Source organism: Leptodactylus fuscus, chromosome 5 (genome assembly GCF_031893055.1).
Source record: "Leptodactylus fuscus isolate aLepFus1 chromosome 5, aLepFus1.hap2, whole genome shotgun sequence".
NCBI classification, from domain to species: Eukaryota; Metazoa; Chordata; class Amphibia; order Anura; family Leptodactylidae; genus Leptodactylus; species Leptodactylus fuscus.
Genome location: NC_134269.1, coordinates 212,886,924 through 212,904,862, shown reverse-complemented (window position 1 = coordinate 212,904,862; position 17,939 = coordinate 212,886,924). Strand labels below are relative to the sequence as shown.

The 17,939-nt window shown below is 40.2% G+C and overlaps 1 protein-coding gene across 1 annotated transcript in view; it reads left to right on the top strand.

The window, feature by feature from the left end:
• The window catches only part of AGBL3 (AGBL carboxypeptidase 3), a 60,335-nt gene extending 42,717 nt beyond the window's left edge, over positions 1-17,618 (top strand). Inside the window, exons 10-20 of the mRNA XM_075275308.1 lie at positions 29-129; positions 6,293-6,411; positions 6,573-6,639; positions 6,906-6,995; positions 8,993-9,061; positions 11,638-11,742; positions 13,650-13,703; positions 13,925-13,970; positions 15,202-15,381; positions 16,280-16,466; positions 17,124-17,618. Of these exons, the coding sequence (XP_075131409.1) occupies positions 29-129; positions 6,293-6,411; positions 6,573-6,639; positions 6,906-6,995; positions 8,993-9,061; positions 11,638-11,742; positions 13,650-13,703; positions 13,925-13,970; positions 15,202-15,381; positions 16,280-16,466; positions 17,124-17,526 (1,421 nt within the window). The 3' untranslated portion in view covers positions 17,527-17,618. The remainder of the gene's footprint in view (positions 1-28; positions 130-6,292; positions 6,412-6,572; positions 6,640-6,905; positions 6,996-8,992; positions 9,062-11,637; positions 11,743-13,649; positions 13,704-13,924; positions 13,971-15,201; positions 15,382-16,279; positions 16,467-17,123) is intronic.
• The last annotated feature ends 321 nt before the right edge of the window (positions 17,619-17,939 follow it).

Here is a 17,939-nt window from a genome sequence, read left to right as displayed (position 1 = left end):
ATTCAGCTCCGTTCTTCATAAATTACAGGGAAACGGCGTGGAACCCATTTCAGCACAAAAGATCTGGAGTCACTGGGTTACCATATCTGCGACGCGCTGTTAGATTATTGTGACCCAGACCAAACGAAGGTAAGTGTGCCGGACCCCTGGGGAAATCTACAGGCAGGGCCCCGATACTCAGAGGTGAGGACATGTAGAGTCATGTTGTTCTGCGAGGACGAGGACCGCAGTGACAACACTGACTTGTATGTACTGTGAACATTCACAACCTGTGACAGCGCAACATTTGCAGATTATTCTATTAAGTTCTCACTGGTGACCTTACTGGCCACTGCAGCCCTGGGAATATGGCGGTATATTGTAGACGCTGAAGGTCTCATTTATGAGGTTACATTATAAAAACTCAGAGTAATGTACTCGTATGGTGAAGGCATTTATAAAATGGAACAGGTCCTTCTGGTCAACACTGAGCACGGAATACTGCCCCCTATGTATAAGATTATAACCACTATCATATTGTATCCTATGTACAAGAATATAACTACTGTAATACTGCCCCCTATGTATAAGATTATAACCACTATCATATTGTATCCTATGTACAAGAATATAACTACTATAATACTGCTCCTATGTACAAGAATATAACTGCTATAATACTACTCCTATATACAAGAATATAACTACTATAATACTACCTCCTATGTACAAGAATATAACTACTATAATACTGCTCTTATGTACAAGAATATAACTACTATAATACTACTCCTATGTACAAGAATATAACTGCTATAATACTACTCCTATGTACAAGAATATAACTACTATAATACTACCTCCTATGTACAAGAATATAACTACTATAATACTGCTCTTATGTACAAGAATATAACTACTATAATACTGCTCCTATGTACAAGAATATAACTGCTATAATACTACTCCTATGTACAAGAATATAACTACTATAATACTGCTCCAATGTACAAGAATATAACTACTATAATACTGCTCCAATGTACAAGAATATAACTACTATAATACTGCTCCTATGTACAAGAATATAACTACTATAATACTACCCACTATATACAAGAATATAACTACTATAATAGTGCTCCTATGTACAAGAATATAACTACTATAATACTTCCTCCTATGTACAAGAATATAACTACTATAATACTACTCCTATATACAAGAATATAACTACTATAATACTGTCCTATGTACAAGAATATAACTACTATAATACTGCTCCTATGTACAAGAATATAACTACTATAATACTACTTCTATGTACAAGAATATAACTACTATAATACTACTACTATGTACAAGAATATAACTACTATAATACTGCCTCCTATGTACAAGAATAGAACTACTATAATACTACTCCTATGTACAAGAATATAACTACTATAATACTACTCCTATGTACAAGAATATAACTACTATAATACTACTCCTATGTACAAGAATATAACTACTATAATACTTCCTCCTATGTACAAGAATATAACTACTATAATACTACTCCTATGTACAAGAATATAACTACTATAATACTGCTCCTATGTACAAGAATATAACTACTATAATACTGCTCCTATGTACAAGAATATAACTACTATAATACTACTCCTATGTACAAGAATATAACTACTATAATACTGCCCCCTATGTACAAGAATATAACTACTATAATACTGCTCCTATGTACAAGAATATAATTACTATAATACTGCTCCTATGTACAAGAATATAACTACTATAATACTGCTCCAATGTACAAGAATATAACTACTATAATACTGCTCCTATGTACAAGAATATAACTACTATAATACTACCTCCTATGTACAAGAATATAACTACTATAATACTGCTCCTATTTACAAGAATATAACTACTATAATACTTCCTCGTATGTACAAGAATATAACTACTATAATACAACCCACTATATACAAGAATATAACTACTATAATACTTCCTCCTATGTACAAGAATATAACTACTATAATACTACTCCTATATACAAGAATATAACTACTATAATACTACTCCTATGTACAAGAATATAACTACTATAATACTACCTCCTATGTACAAGAATATAACTACTATAATACTGCTCCTATGTACAAGAATATAACTACTATAATACTACTTCTATGTACAAGAATATAACTACTATAATACTGCTCCTATGTTCAAGAATATAACTACTATAATACTGCTCCAATGTACAAGAATATAACTACTATAATACTGCTCCTATGTACAAGAATATAACTACTATAATACTACCCACTATATACAAGAATATAACTACTATAATACTGCTCCTATGTACAAGAATATAACTACTATAATACTTCCTCCTATGTACAAGAATATAACTACTATAATACTACTCCTATATACAAGAATATAACTACTATAATACTGTCCTATGTACAAGAATATAACTACTATAATACTGCTCCTATGTACAAGAATATAACTACTATAATACTACTTCTATGTACAAGAATATAACTACTATAATACTGCCTCCTATGTACAAGAATAGAACTACTATAATACTACTCCTATGTACAAGAATATAACTACTATAATACTGGCTCCTATGTACAAGAATATAACTACTATAATACTACTCCTATGTACAAGAATATAACTACTATAATACTACTCCTATGTACAAGAATATAACTACTATAATACTTCCTCCTATGTACAAGAATATAACTACTATAATACTACTCCTATATACAAGAATATAACTACTATAATACTACTTCTATGTACAAGAATATAACTACTATAATACTGCTCCTATGTTCAAGAATATAACTACTATAATACTGCTCCTATGTACAAGAATATAACTACTATAATACTACTCCTATGTACAAGAATATAACTACTATAATACTACTCCTATGTACAAGAATACAACTACTATAATACTACTCCTATGTACAAGAATACAACTACTATAATACTACTCCTATGTACAAGAATATAACTACTATAATACTGCTCCTATGTACAAGAATATAACTACTATAATACTACCCACTATGTACAAGAATATAACTACTATAATACTGTCCTATGTACAAGAATATAACTACTATAATACTGCTCCTATGTACAAGAATATAACTACTATAATACTACTTCTATGTACAAGAATATAACTACTATAATACTGCTCCAATGTACAAGAATATAACTACTATAATACTGCTCCTATGTACAAGAATATAACTACTATAATACTACCCACTATATACAAGAATATAACTACTATAATACTGCTCCTATGTACAAGAATATAACTACTATAATACTACTCCTATATACAAGAATATAACTACTATAATACTGTCATATGTACAAGAATATAACTACTATAATACTGCTCCTATGTACAAGAATATAACTACTATAATACTGCTCCTATGTACAAGAATATAACTACTATAATACTGCTCCTATGTACAAGAATAGAACTACTATAATACTGCCTCCTATGTACAAGAATAGAACTACTATAATACTACTCCTATGTACAAGAATATAACTACTATAATACTGGCTCCTATGTACAAGAATATAACTACTATAATACTGCTCCTATGTACAAGAATATAACTACTATAATACTACTCCTATGTACAAGAATATAACTATTATAATACTGCCCCTTTGTACAAGAATATAACTACTATAATACTGCTCCTATGTACAAGAATATAACTACTATAATACTACTTCTATGTACAAGAATATAACTACTATAATACTGCTCCTATGTACAAGAATATAACTACTATAATACTACTTCTATGTACAAGAATATAACTACTATAATACTGCTCCTATGTTCAAGAATATAACTACTATAATACTGCTCCAATGTACAAGAATATAACTACTATAATACTGCTCCTATGTACAAGAATATAACTACTATAATACTTCCTCCTATGTACAAGAATATAACTACTATAATACTACTCCTATATACAAGAATATAACTACTATAATACTGTCCTATGTACAAGAATATAACTACTATAATACTGCTCCTATGTACAAGAATATAACTACTATAATACTACTTCTATGTACAAGAATATAACTACTATAATACTGCCTCCTATGTACAAGAATAGAACTACTATAATACTACTCCTATGTACAAGAATATAACTACTATAATACTGGCTCCTATGTACAAGAATATAACTACTATAATACTACTCCTATGTACAAGAATATAACTACTATAATACTACTCCTATGTACAAGAATATAACTACTATAATACTTCCTCCTATGTACAAGAATATAACTACTATAATACTACTCCTATATACAAGAATATAACTACTATAATACTGTCCTATGTACAAGAATATAACTACTATAATACTGCTCCTATGTACAAGAATATAACTACTATAATACTACTCCTATATACAAGAATATAACTACTATAATACTGCTCCTATGTACAAGAATATAACTACTATAATACTTCCTCCTATGTACAAGAATATAACTACTATAATACTGCTCCTATTTACAAGAATATAACTACTATAATACTTCCTCGTATGTACAAGAATATAACTACTATAATACTGCTCCTATGTACAAGAATATAACTACTATAATACTTCCTCCTATGTACAAGAATATAACTACTATAATACTACTCCTATATACAAGAATATAACTACTATAATACTACTTCTATGTACAAGAATATAACTACTATAATACTGCTCCTATATTCAAGAATATAACTACTATAATACTGCTCCAATGTACAAGAATATAACTACTATAATACTGCTCCTATGTACAAGAATATAACTACTATAATACTACCCACTATGTACAAGAATATAACTACTATAATACTGTCCTATGTACAAGAATATAACTACTATAATACTGCTCCTATGTACAAGAATATAACTACTATAATACTACTTCTATGTACAAGAATATAACTACTATAATACTGCTCCTATGTTCAAGAATATAACTACTATAATACTGCTCCAATGTACAAGAATATAACTACTATAATACTGCTCCTATGTACAAGAATATAACTACTATAATACTACCCACTATATACAAGAATATAACTACTATAATACTGCTCCTATGTACAAGAATATAACTACTATAATACTACTCCTATATACAAGAATATAACTACTATAATACTGTCATATGTACAAGAATATAACTACTATAATACTGCTCCTATGTACAAGAATATAACTACTATAATACTACTTCTATGTACAAGAATATAACTACTATAATACTGCTATGTACAAGAATAGAACTACTATAATACTGCCTCCTATGTACAAGAATAGAACTACTATAATACTACTCCTATGTACAAGAATATAACTACTATAATACTGGCTCCTATGTACAAGAATATAACTACTATAATACTACTCCTATGTACAAGAATATAACTATTATAATACTGCCCCTTTGTACAAGAATATAACTACTATAATACTGCTCCTATGTACAAGAATATAACTACTATAATACTACTTCTATGTACAAGAATATAACTACTATAATACTGCTCCTATGTACAAGAATATAACTACTCTAATACTGCCTCCTATGTACAAGAATAGAACTACTATAATACTACTCCTATGTACAAGAATATAACTACTATAATACTTCCTCCTATGTACAAGAATATAACTACTATAATACTACTCCTATATACAAGAATATAACTACTATAATACTGCTCCTATGTACAAGAATATAACTACTATAATACTACTCCTATATACAAGAATATAACTACTATAATACTTCCTCCTATGTACAAGAATATAACTACTATAATACTGCTCCTATGTACAAGAATATAACTACTATAATACTACTCCTATGTACAAGAATATAACTACTATAATACTACTCCTATGTACAAGAATATAACTACTATAATACTACTCCTATGTACAAGAATATAACTACTATAATACTACTCCTATGTACAAGAATATAACTACTATAACACTGCCCCCTATGTACAAGAATATAACTACTATAATACTGCTCCTATGTACAAGAATATAACTACTATAATACTGCTCCTATGTACAAGAATATAACTACTATAATACTACTCCTATGTACAAGAATACAACTACTGTAATACTGCCCCCTATGTTATACATGTGAATTGCTGGTCTCTTTCTAGTATTACTCCTGTCTGAGAGATTTGGAGGAGATGGTCTTACAGCGGGTCGGTCACCGTCACCCTCTTACCTTGGACTCTGAATCCACTCTTGAAGACGTCTTATCAGATCTTGATTCCAGGTCAGTTTTGGGTTTTCATCACCAAAATGCAGATCATGTTCTATAGAGATAAACGAACCAGTAGCAGAATTTGCAGCTCTGGATGTGACTGGAGTATGCAGACTGAAGTGATTGTACTCCGCTGTATATACAGTAAAGTGACTCCTCGATGTTGGTTTCAGCACCTTAGGATCGGACAGCTCTGACTCGAATGGTCCCCCCGCCCATCTGATGGAACTGGCCGGTCAGGTATGTGCTCCGGTCTCTTATATCAGGTGGACGCCTGTATCCTCTGTCTCTGACCCCGTCTGTACCTCACGGACAGCTAAGAGTGATAAAAATCTTACTCTACTTCCTGTGTGTCAGTCTTCACTGTCGATCTTGCATTCCATTCATGTACCAGAATGCTCAGGATGAACAGCACTAGCATTTCACCTTAGATAATGGTGGGATTTACCCTAATTTTTTCCTGTCCTGGTGACTGTATATTGGAATTTTTTTCTGCCAATGGACAGGTCAAGCCACGAAGAAAGCTGCTGAGGTCAAAGAGAGAAAGGGACTCGCATAGGAAAGCTGCGGAGAGGATCCTGATCCGAGATCCACAGGTAGGAGGCGCAGGGACGTTCACCCCGACTGGGCAAATACCAAGTAGGGGAGATAAGCGGCTGCCAGGTACATCCAAGGCGCCGCTTATCTGCTTACTTCTCCTTATCCTTGCACTTTGCTGCTTCCTTTGATCCTGATTTTATTTCGGTCCTGCCCCTACAATCCCCCAGAGAGGCATCAAACACGGAAAAGGTCACAGTAAGTACGCGGCGTGAAAATAATGGCGGCGATTACGTGAGATGTTACCGGCTGATCCGTCTCACCTTTCCTGGCATTTGGTTCCTGTAATTACGCCGTACCGTCATCTACAACTTCGCACATTTTCTGAGGAGTTTTTAGTTTTGTTTTTGTAAAAAAAAATTGTACATTCTGGAAGGTTTACATGCATTCTATGTAGCTGAATGGAGACTGTACCAGTATCGGCCACCAGGGGGTGGTCATGTGTAGTCACACAGGAGAGCGTCACTGTGACCCTGTTATGGTGGCGCTGAGACTGGCACTGTTATGGTGGCTCTGTCATGGCAACACCCTGGTTCAGATACATAGGCGGTACAGCGGGTACCATTATGGGGCATTGTGGGTGGTACTGTCATGGATGCTGTGTGGGTATTGGCACTGTGGCTGGCACTGTTATGGGGTCACTGTGGCTGGCACTGTTATGGGGTCACTGTGGCTGGCACTGTTATGGGGTCACTGGTTGGCACTGTTATAGGGTCACTGTGTGGCTGGCACTGTTATGGGGTCACTGGCTGGCACTGTTATGGGGTCACTGTGGCTGGTACTGTTATGGGGTCACTGTGTGGCTGGCACTGTTATGGGGTCACTGTGGCTGGCACTGTTATGGGGTCACTGTGGCTGGCACTGTTATGGGGTCACTGTGTGGCTGGCACTGTTATGGGGTCACTGGCTGGCACTGTTATGGGGTCACTGTGGCTGGTACTTTTATGGGGTCACTGTGTGGCTGGCACTGTTATGGGGTCACTGTGTGGCTGGCACTGTTATGGGGTCACTGTGTCTGGCACTGTTATGGGGTCACTGTGTGACTGGCACTGTTATGGGGTCACTGTGTCTGGCACTGTTATGGGGTCACTGTGTGGCTGGCACTGTTATGGGGTCACTGTGTCTGGCACTGTTATGGGGTCACTGTGTGGCTGGCACTGTTATGGGGTCACTGTGTGGCTGGCACTGTTATGGGGTCACTGTGTGGCTGGCACTGTTATGGGGTCACAGTGGCTGGTACTTTTATGGGGTCACTGTGTGGCTGGCACTGTTATGGGGTCACTGTGGCTGGTACTTTTATGGGGTCACTGTGTGGCTGGCACTTTTATGGGGTCACTCTGTGGCTGGCACTGTTATGGGGTCACTGGCTGGCACTGTTATGGGGTCACTGTGGCTGGTACTTTTATGGGGTCACTCTGTGGCTGGCACTGTTATGGGGTCACTGGCTGGCACTGTACTGACATTATTGTGACTAATAATAGTCTGAGACTGTTTGGAGTGACTGGGCACTATGGCTGGCACTGTTATGGGGTTTTGTTGATGACATTCCTGTTATGTGGGCACTTTTATTGGCACTGTAAAGGGGGCATGTGACTGTCATTATTAAGAGGTCACTTTGTTGCTGTGGCTAGCACTATTATGGTGACTGTTATTGTTATGGGGCTTTGTTGCTGGCACTGTTATATTAGTGTGGCTAGCATTTGATGGGTGACTCTGTTATGGGGTGACTGTGGCTGGCACTGTTATGGGGTGACTGTCTAGCACTATTGTGTCTGCCCTGTGGCTGTCACTGCTGGCATTGTTGCTGGCACTGTCACGACCTCACATATTGGTCACGGCACCCCACTATTATGGGGGTACTGACATCTCTGCCATGGCGTATACTTACAAGAGTGGGACAGCCAACTATCAAACATGAGCTTTCCCTCACTGGCAGATATTGGGGTAAGATTTGGGGAGAAGAGCGCCCCCTATGTGACTCCATTACTTTCATCAGGAAGAAGATGAGAATGCAACGGAGAAGGCGAGAGCGGCGATCATAGAGCGGCGGCTGAGCGCAGAGACGGTAAGTGACACCTGAGCCTCCATGTTATGGCCAAGCATATACTTGTCTAGGAAAGCTGGGTGACAACCCCTTTAAGAGCTATATTACTGACCATAGTGGTTGTCACCCAGCTTTCCCAGACTCCATGTGACAACTCAGATAGAAGCGATAATGGCGGCCATAGTGGTTGTCAGTGTCCAGTGTTACGTTCGCTTCCCCTTTAAGGAGTGACAAGATGTGATTTGTGTCTTTGCTCGTTTCTTTCTTTTTTCTTCCGTCTTAAGGAAGAGACAGAAACACCTCAAAAAACCGCGAGGAACTCGGGCGCAGAAACATACACCTGGTCAGAGCAGGCGAGCCCCGACAACCAGGACGTACGGCGTGTGGCGTGCTCAGGGGCTTGTAATGGGTTTCTTATTGCCTATAAGGTTACAGGATTATACTCTAGTCACCTCCAAAGCTGTATTCAGAACCTCCAGTCTAGTGCACAGGATATGCTCTGTAATGGTGCACAGCAGGAAATGTAATATAGACAGGGTGTCAGCCATCAGGGGAATGGGCTCTCTGCCAGTATAGGACAGATTTGAATGCAGCTTTGGATGTGACTGGAGTATATTTAAAATATCTTAAAGAGAAAACACATGAAAAGCTCAGGATTGTTCTGGATGTGATTGATACCGAATATCTGAAGCCAGTATACAGCCTCGCGACAGACTGGGCGAAGACTTAAAGGAGAACCCCAGACGTCACATGATCATTAAAGGAACCCCTACAATTATAGAACAAAAGTGTAGAAATAATGAGGTTTTATATAGGTGCACCCAAAAGTGCACCATCTGGGAGGGGAGGGGAAATACCAGGGAGGGCGGAGCCTGACACAGGAAAATACCGGCTGCCATGGTGATACGGTGCCCCTAGAATAGAGCCGGCCACAGCGCCCCCTAGAATAGAGCCGGCCGCAGCGCCCCCTAGAATAGAGCCGGCCGCAGCGCCCCCTAGAATAGAGCCGGCCGCAGCGCCCCCTAGAATAGAGCCGGCCGCAGCGCCCCCTAGAATAGAGCCGGCCGCAGCGCCCCCTAGAATAGAGCCGGCCGCAGCGCCCCCTAGAATAGAGCCGGCCGCAGCGCCCCCTAGAATAGAGCCGGCCGCAGCGCCCCCTAGAATAGAGCCGGCCGCAGCGCCCCCTAGAATAGAGCCGGCCGCAGCGCCCCCTAGAATAGAGCCGGCCGCATCGCCCCCTAGAATAGAGCCGGCCGCAGCGCCCCCTAGAATAGAGCCGGCCGCAGCGCCCCCTAGAATAGAGCCGGCCGCAGCGCCCCCTAGAATAGAGCCGGCCACAGCGTCCTCTAGAATAGAGCCGGGCTCAAACACTAGCTGCAGGTGACATGTCTGGAGTTCTCCTTTAACTTCGGTGCCTTCTTCCACATCACTAAGTGCTTTCTTGCATCTCCTCCAGACGTCTTATGGGGCTGATCATGGAGGATTCTTTGTTTTTATAAACCTTCCTATTCAGTCTGTGGATTCTCCACATTTCGGCCTCGGAGGTCGTGTAGGTCGTGTTTCAGACATGAGGTTTTGTGTGTGCTGTGATTGTGCAGTCTGTGATGTGGTGACTACAAGAAACATCTCCTGTTACAACCAATCATGGCTTCTATTAGAGCGCCCCTAGTGGTTATCACCCTTCCTTTCACATTTTGATGCCTTGCCTGTGTGTCAGTCTTCACTGTAGTTCTGAAATTTTATTCATTAAGCTTGAAGCATTGCTTCTATCTTTAAAAATAACATGAGCCTTCAACAGTGTGCAACTTTATTGCAAAGTCAACATGGCATCCTGTCAAGGGAAAGCAGGCGGGTATGTAAGTAACATAAATACACTCCTGAGGAAGCCATGACAGGTGTCGTAACGTGGCACACCATCTTTAACATCGGAACCAAAGTGGGCGGTTCCACATAGTTTAGAGGCGGTCCTTGGCGTTCAGGGGCAGGGCTTAATTGTCCCTATTTTACCTACTTCAAAGCTAACTTAAGCCCCGCCCCCATGACGAGCCTTTACCTGATGAAGAACTGTGCAACCAATCACAGCACAGCTTTCGTTTTCTAAGAGCACTGTAAGAATTGAAAGCTGTGCTGTGCTTTCAGAAAAAGGAGATGTGTCATGTGACCACTCATAGCCATCCAGCAGGAGGGAGGAGCTTATTGTCTGCCATGTTTTTGGGGGGCAGTTGTGCCTTCGAGGTCATTTGGGCCCCTGTAAGTGACATTAACCCTTTATTGTTGCTGTGTTGGGGGGGGGGGGTAGTTGTATTAATTGGTCGATAAAAATGTGTTTTTTTAATTAATATTTGTCGCTTGGATTTTACTGCAGAAGGAAAAGTCTGCGCCGGTAAGAGATGGGAGTGTGCTGTCAGATGTAAATCTTGTTTGGCCTAGTCCTGCCCACACTAGTGATCCATGTCCAGGAAAGCTGAGTTATAACCAATATGGCTGCCAGTGGGTTGTGGGGGGGTTGCTGGACTACAACTCCCATCATTGTCTGAGGGCTGCAGGGGAGATGAGATTGGTTAACGCAGACGATTTACAGATCTTTATCCTCCCAGGCAAAACTCAACTCCCTCCGCAAGCTGCACAACCTTCAGAAGGCATCCAAGAAGATGACCAAACAGCAGAGGGCGCCTCGCCTCCAGGACCTGAGTGCTAAGAAGGTCTGTATTCTGGATGAGGCTTCCCGGTCCTGTCATTACTACTGTGTTACACGACCTGCCATCCTCTTCATCTGCCGCCTTGAAAGCCGCCACATTGAGCACTAGATAACCCATACCTATCCCTAACCCACAGTGGCCAAGAGTCCCAGATTCACCAAAATTCAGGGGTGGAGAACCGGAAGCAAAAATGATCTCTCTCAAATCCAGTCATTTCAGCTTTAGAATTTCAAAAACTGCATACATAAAATAATTCTGCCATACAGTGCTTAAATAATACTTCCATACACTACAATATTACCAAATAGTGCCAACATATAGTAACACTGCCTTATAGTGTCCACATAAATCTGCCATGCATTGTCGAAAGAAAACTGACATTTAGTGTCCAAATAGTACTGCCATATGATCCCTAAATAACACTCCCATATACTATATATAATACTGCCATATGATCCCTAAATATCACTCCCATATACTATAAATAATACTGCCATATGATCCCTAAATAACACTCCCATATACTATAAACAATACTGCCATATGATCCCTAAATATCACTCCCATATACTATAAATAATACTGCCATATGATCCCTAAATATCACTCCCATATACTATAAATACTGCCATATGATCCCTAAATAACACTCCCATATACTATAAATAATACTGCCATATGATCCCTAAATAACACTCCCATATACTATAAATACTGCCATATGATCCCTAAATATCACTCCCATATACTATAAATAATACTGCCATATGATCCCTAAATAACACTCCCATATACTATAAATAATACTGCCATATGATCCCTAAATATCACTCCCATATACTATAAATAATACTGCCATATGATCCCTAAATATCACTCCCATATACTATAAATAATACTGCCATATGATCCCTAAATAACACTCCCATATACTATAAACAATACTGCCATATGATCCCTAAATATCACTCCCATATACTATAAATAATACTGCCATATGATCCCTAAATATCACTCCCATATACTATAAATAATACTGCCATATGATCCCTAAATATCACTCCCATATACTATAAATAATACTGCCATATGATCCCTAAATAACACTCCCATATACTATAAATAATACTGCCATATAATCCCTAAATAACACTCCCATATACTATAAATAATACTGCCATATGATTCCTAAATAACGCTCCCATATACTGTAAATAATACTGCCATGTGATTCCTAAATCACACCCATGTACTATAAATAATACTGCCATATTAGTACTGAATCTTACTCTTATTTAGTATTGAAATAATACCGACATACTATCCCTAAATAACAATCCCATATTCTGTTCAAATAATTCTGCCACTAACTGATACTAACTAAATTGTACTGCCATGTACAATCCACATAATACCACTCTATACCGGTATTACTGCCTTGTACAACCCATATAATACCACCGTATGGGACTGCCATGTATAACCCACATAATAGCGCCCTATAGTACTGCCATGTACAACCTATATAATACCACCATATAGTGCTGCCAATTACAACCTATATAATAGAACCATACTTGGATTCTGCAGTTTATTCAGGCAGTATATGTCAGTATTATTTAGGCGTTACATCGCAGTACTATGTGGGCTCTTTATGCCCATTTGTCCCTCCCCTGACCTGGACTAAATAAAAGTGTAATCTTGGAGCAGTTTCCCACCCAGTCTATTCTGAGTGTGACCACTAGAGGGCAGCACAATACCAATGTTTACTGAGACCAGAGAGTCTGTGTCTATAAATAGGGAGGACTAGTTATATACTGTATATGCAGCCTCATGTAATATATATATATATATATATATATATATACAGAGAGTCCGCTCTCCGTCTGACGTCTGTGTCTGTGTGACAGGTCTCCGTCATCTACCTCGTGTTCAACGCCAAAGGAGAAGTCATTACCACCAAGGTGACTCCGCACGCCAGGAGAGGGTTAACACTGTCCTGCTCCAGCCCGCCTACAATAAAAGAGAAAGTGAAACCATTTGCAAATAGTCTCCTCCCACTTTGTGTCTACAGATCTATGTGTTTCCAAACAAACCCTTAGTGGGGGAGGGGGCTCAAATCATCCTCTAAGTATGACGTATAATTTACATACAATTGTTCTGTTTTTCCATCTTTTACCCCCAGTCCCACTCCGGCCCCCGGAACCAGGACATGGTGGACATCACCAATAGTGAGTGCACTACTACTACACCCACTCTCTGCCTGTTCCCGCATGTTTGTGGATTTTGCTTTGTTTTTATTCTGTATAGTAATAAATCAGTGATTTGGAAACAGTCAGCAGGTTGATTTTGATAGATTTGTGCTTTCGAATGTGGAAACAGTCAGCAAGTAGTTGATAGATCTGTATGTTATCATTTGGAAACATATACCCCCAAAATTTATCATTTGGAAACAGTCAACAAGTTGCTCTTGATGGATATGTGCTTTAGAATTTGGAAACAGTCAGCAAGTTTCTATTGGTGCATCTGTGCTTAAGAATTGTGGAAACTGTCAACAAGTTGCTACACTTTGCTGTTCTTGCCGACCAGATTTTTAACTCGTAGATACACATATTTATATACAGCAACAATCCTGCTTGTTGACAGTTTCCATTTTTTTTTCTATGTGCAAGGCAAACTACCTGCCTTTGTGAATACACCTTACTGACCTTGTAGCCTGGATTTTTCACTCATAGATTCACATATCTATCAACAGAGATAATCCTGATTGCTGATAGTTTCCTTTTTTTTCTTCTGTGTACAAAGTACAACCACAGGGCAAACTATGTGTCCTTGTGAATAGACCTTACTGACCTTGCAGCCTGGATTTCTAACTCATAGATATCCATATTCATAAACAGTAACAGTCCTGCATGCTGATGGTTTCCAATGTTTCTCCACTGTACAGATTGTATGTGCGAGGCAAACTACCTGCCCTTGTAAATACACCTTACTGACCCTGCAGCCTGGATTATAACTCATAGACTTAATAATTCAATACACGTATCTATCAACAGCAACAGTCCTGCATGTTGATGGTTTCCATTTTTCTTTCAATGTACAAAATACAAGTAAATGAAAACAACATAAAGGTGACCCATATTAATGGGGTTTTACATGATTAAAAAAAACATGGTCGAATCTTCCCAAAATAGCGCCACCCCTGTGTACTGGTTTTGTGTGGTATTGCAGCTCATCCCCATACACTTCAGTGGAGCCAGCCTGCAATACCGAATACAACCAATAGACACATGTGGCGCTGTTTCACTAAAAAGTGCTTGACAACCAGCATCCCGCTCTCACCCAGCTTTCCTCAGGCCTCTCTTGTAGTGGTTATTTTTGTGATTTAAAGGGGAAGTTCTTTTTACCGCCATTCCACCCCCCCCCCCAGGTCATGGATTCATTTTGTGTTTATTCTCCCAGGTTTTTGCTGGAGACGGCCGCTCCCATTATTAAAAAACCTGCTTTCCCAGCGGTGCCCACTGAACAGCGTCCTAGAGCCATGCTGCTGCTACATCACCCCGGACGTCAGCGACTCCTACAGGCCTAACACTGCCAACCACCAGTGTGACCGTGGCGCTGGGGACGGGGCGTACAAGTCAGGTGGGTGCTGTGGCAACAGCTTATTAAAAGGATCCCTTAATAATGAACAGATGATGGGATGTCTAGCGATCAGAAAGTGTTTCATTTCCCTGCAGCACCTCCACAGGCGAAATGTGGTATTACACAATGTCCATTCATGTCAATGGCTTGTCTGTGTAATACCGGACGGGACGGGTCCTCCGCTGCAGGTTTGGGGAGGGACTGTATACTGTGTCCACATACCAGCCATATTGGACTATTGCTTGGCACCTACAGTCTCAGATTGGCCCCAATGTAAGGGCCCCCTCTGTGACCTCATGGGCCCCTGGGGCCCAATAAAAGTTCGAATCAAAGCTGGCGATTCGCAAAACAGATGTGAGGGCCGCCCATCTCTATTTGACATGATGACATTCTGGCTACCTGCAGTCACCACTAGGGGGAGCATAACTTTTTTCCAATGTACATTTAAAATTTTTTATAATTTTATCTATTTAAATTTTTATTTTAGTGAATATTTCCCTCCCCCCTCCTGTCCACGAGCAGCCGTCGCTCCGCTAGTAAGTGACACGTTTTATACTAAAATTGTAAATATATATATATAATATTATTACAATTTTTTTAATTTTTTTTTTTTTTTTTTTTTTTTTTAGTCCTAAGAAATTCTGGTCCGGACAGCTGTTTTTGGAAAACAAAGCCAAGTATCCTGCGCTGCCTCCACCTGCCAGAGCATCCGAGTCCGCTCCACCTGCGGTGCTGAAGGCTCAGGATCAGCCTGGTAATGTCCGTCTAGATAAAATACTGGTAGAATAAAAAAAATTTTTTGTCATTTTTGAGATTCGGCTTGCTGTCAGTGATTGGGGGCAACTTGTTACATCCAATGGCTGAAGTTCCGCACACACTGATAAGTTGTTTCTTAAAGGTCACTTTATGCAATGGAAGAGCAAAAAGATGGAGGCCAGGACGTCTGCCCCCCCGAACAATGGTGACAACCAGAAAAGGGAAAGGGGAGACCATGTGAGGCCCGAGAAGGGAGAGATTCTGCTGCCATCCATGGCTCTCTGTAATGGGGCGGACAACCTCTATACCAACGCTGCCACCAAAGTCGGGTATGTGTATATCAATCTGCTATATGGCCAAATTACCTAGAGCTACTGTAAAGCAAATTGCTGAAAAAGTTTCCCCCTTGGTACAGCTGGAGAAGTCAAGGATGTGCCACTAGAGCTCTCAGAGGTAGAGAAGTCAGGTTAGCTCCAGCCTTGTTCCTCGTGGGTGGTCTTATATTGACTCATGGCTCCTCCCCCAAGGAAACAGCATTGACAAATAAGACCTAACTGTCCTAGTAACCAGGTAACAGGAACTGTGTGTATCCAAACAGGTGACTGGGTGACCAGAAGACTCCGCATTGTATCTTCAGAGATCACTGACAATGGTTGCAACCTCCTCATCTCAGTTCCATAGAGAAGAGCAGCTCTGGAGTACAAAATGCTGCATTAACAAGAAAGAGGGACATCCGGGAGCTTATGAGAACCTGGAGATATCATGGATGTGCCATAGAGACAGTCAGTAGGGCCCTGAGAAGGAGAGAAGTAGGGTTAGCTCGAATCTTGGTCTTCATGGGCGGGTTTAAACTCACTCATGGCCCCTCCTCCGAGGAGCGCTAATGGCCACACCCACCACTATAACTAAGGCAGGCTTTTACTGACTGTTGTCGACTTGGACATTTTTCCAGACATCATAATATTTTATCTTCTCTTCTCCTTCAGGCCGGTGCAGAACATTTTACCAAAAATGATGTCCCACCCTCACCCATGGTACAAGACACCCCTAAACTCCAGGGCCCTGCCCCCTACCAAGGTCAGGGGTCAATCCACAGCAGTCCAGAAGAGGAGACTGGGAAAGCTTATCGGTCCACAGTCCCAGGAGGACCACGCCAACCTACCTGCTAACACCTGGAAGGACATCCTGATGGGTCTTCAGACGGGTGAAGGGGCGGGATCCCTAGAGAGTATTGCGCTGCAGCGGGATGTTGACCGACCTCTACCTGCACCGCCCAAGGGACATGTTCTAAAAAACGGGACCTCTAATGGGTTTGTGGGGTTCACCAGGAAACCTGGACAGCGGGTCAGTCTGGTGCCTCTTCCAAAAACAGTCCCGTCCTCCCACTGAGCATTATGGCTAAAGTCACACGGAACCACATGACCGCAGCACCTGACGACACGGGGTTTGTAGTCTGTAACCATGGAGACACAGATCCCAGTATCAGCTGCGTACATAAAACGGGGGAAGGTATTTCATGCCGTATTGGAGCAGAGTCGTTGTAAAAGTCTCCACGCCCCTGACTGAATGCACAAATTACTTATCTAGCTATCATGGTCCGCCTGCCCAGAGATGGTTCTCCCCTCGTGACTGAGATCAGTATGTGGTGCTCCTACTACTGGTTATTGGGGGTATTACATCTCTCTGACACGCCGCGCTCCGCACTTGTGATGTCACTCTTTCTATTATGTATTTTGTATTGATTCCTTCTTAAAATAAATCTGTCTCTGCGGCTCCGGATGACGAGACGTATTCATGTCAGT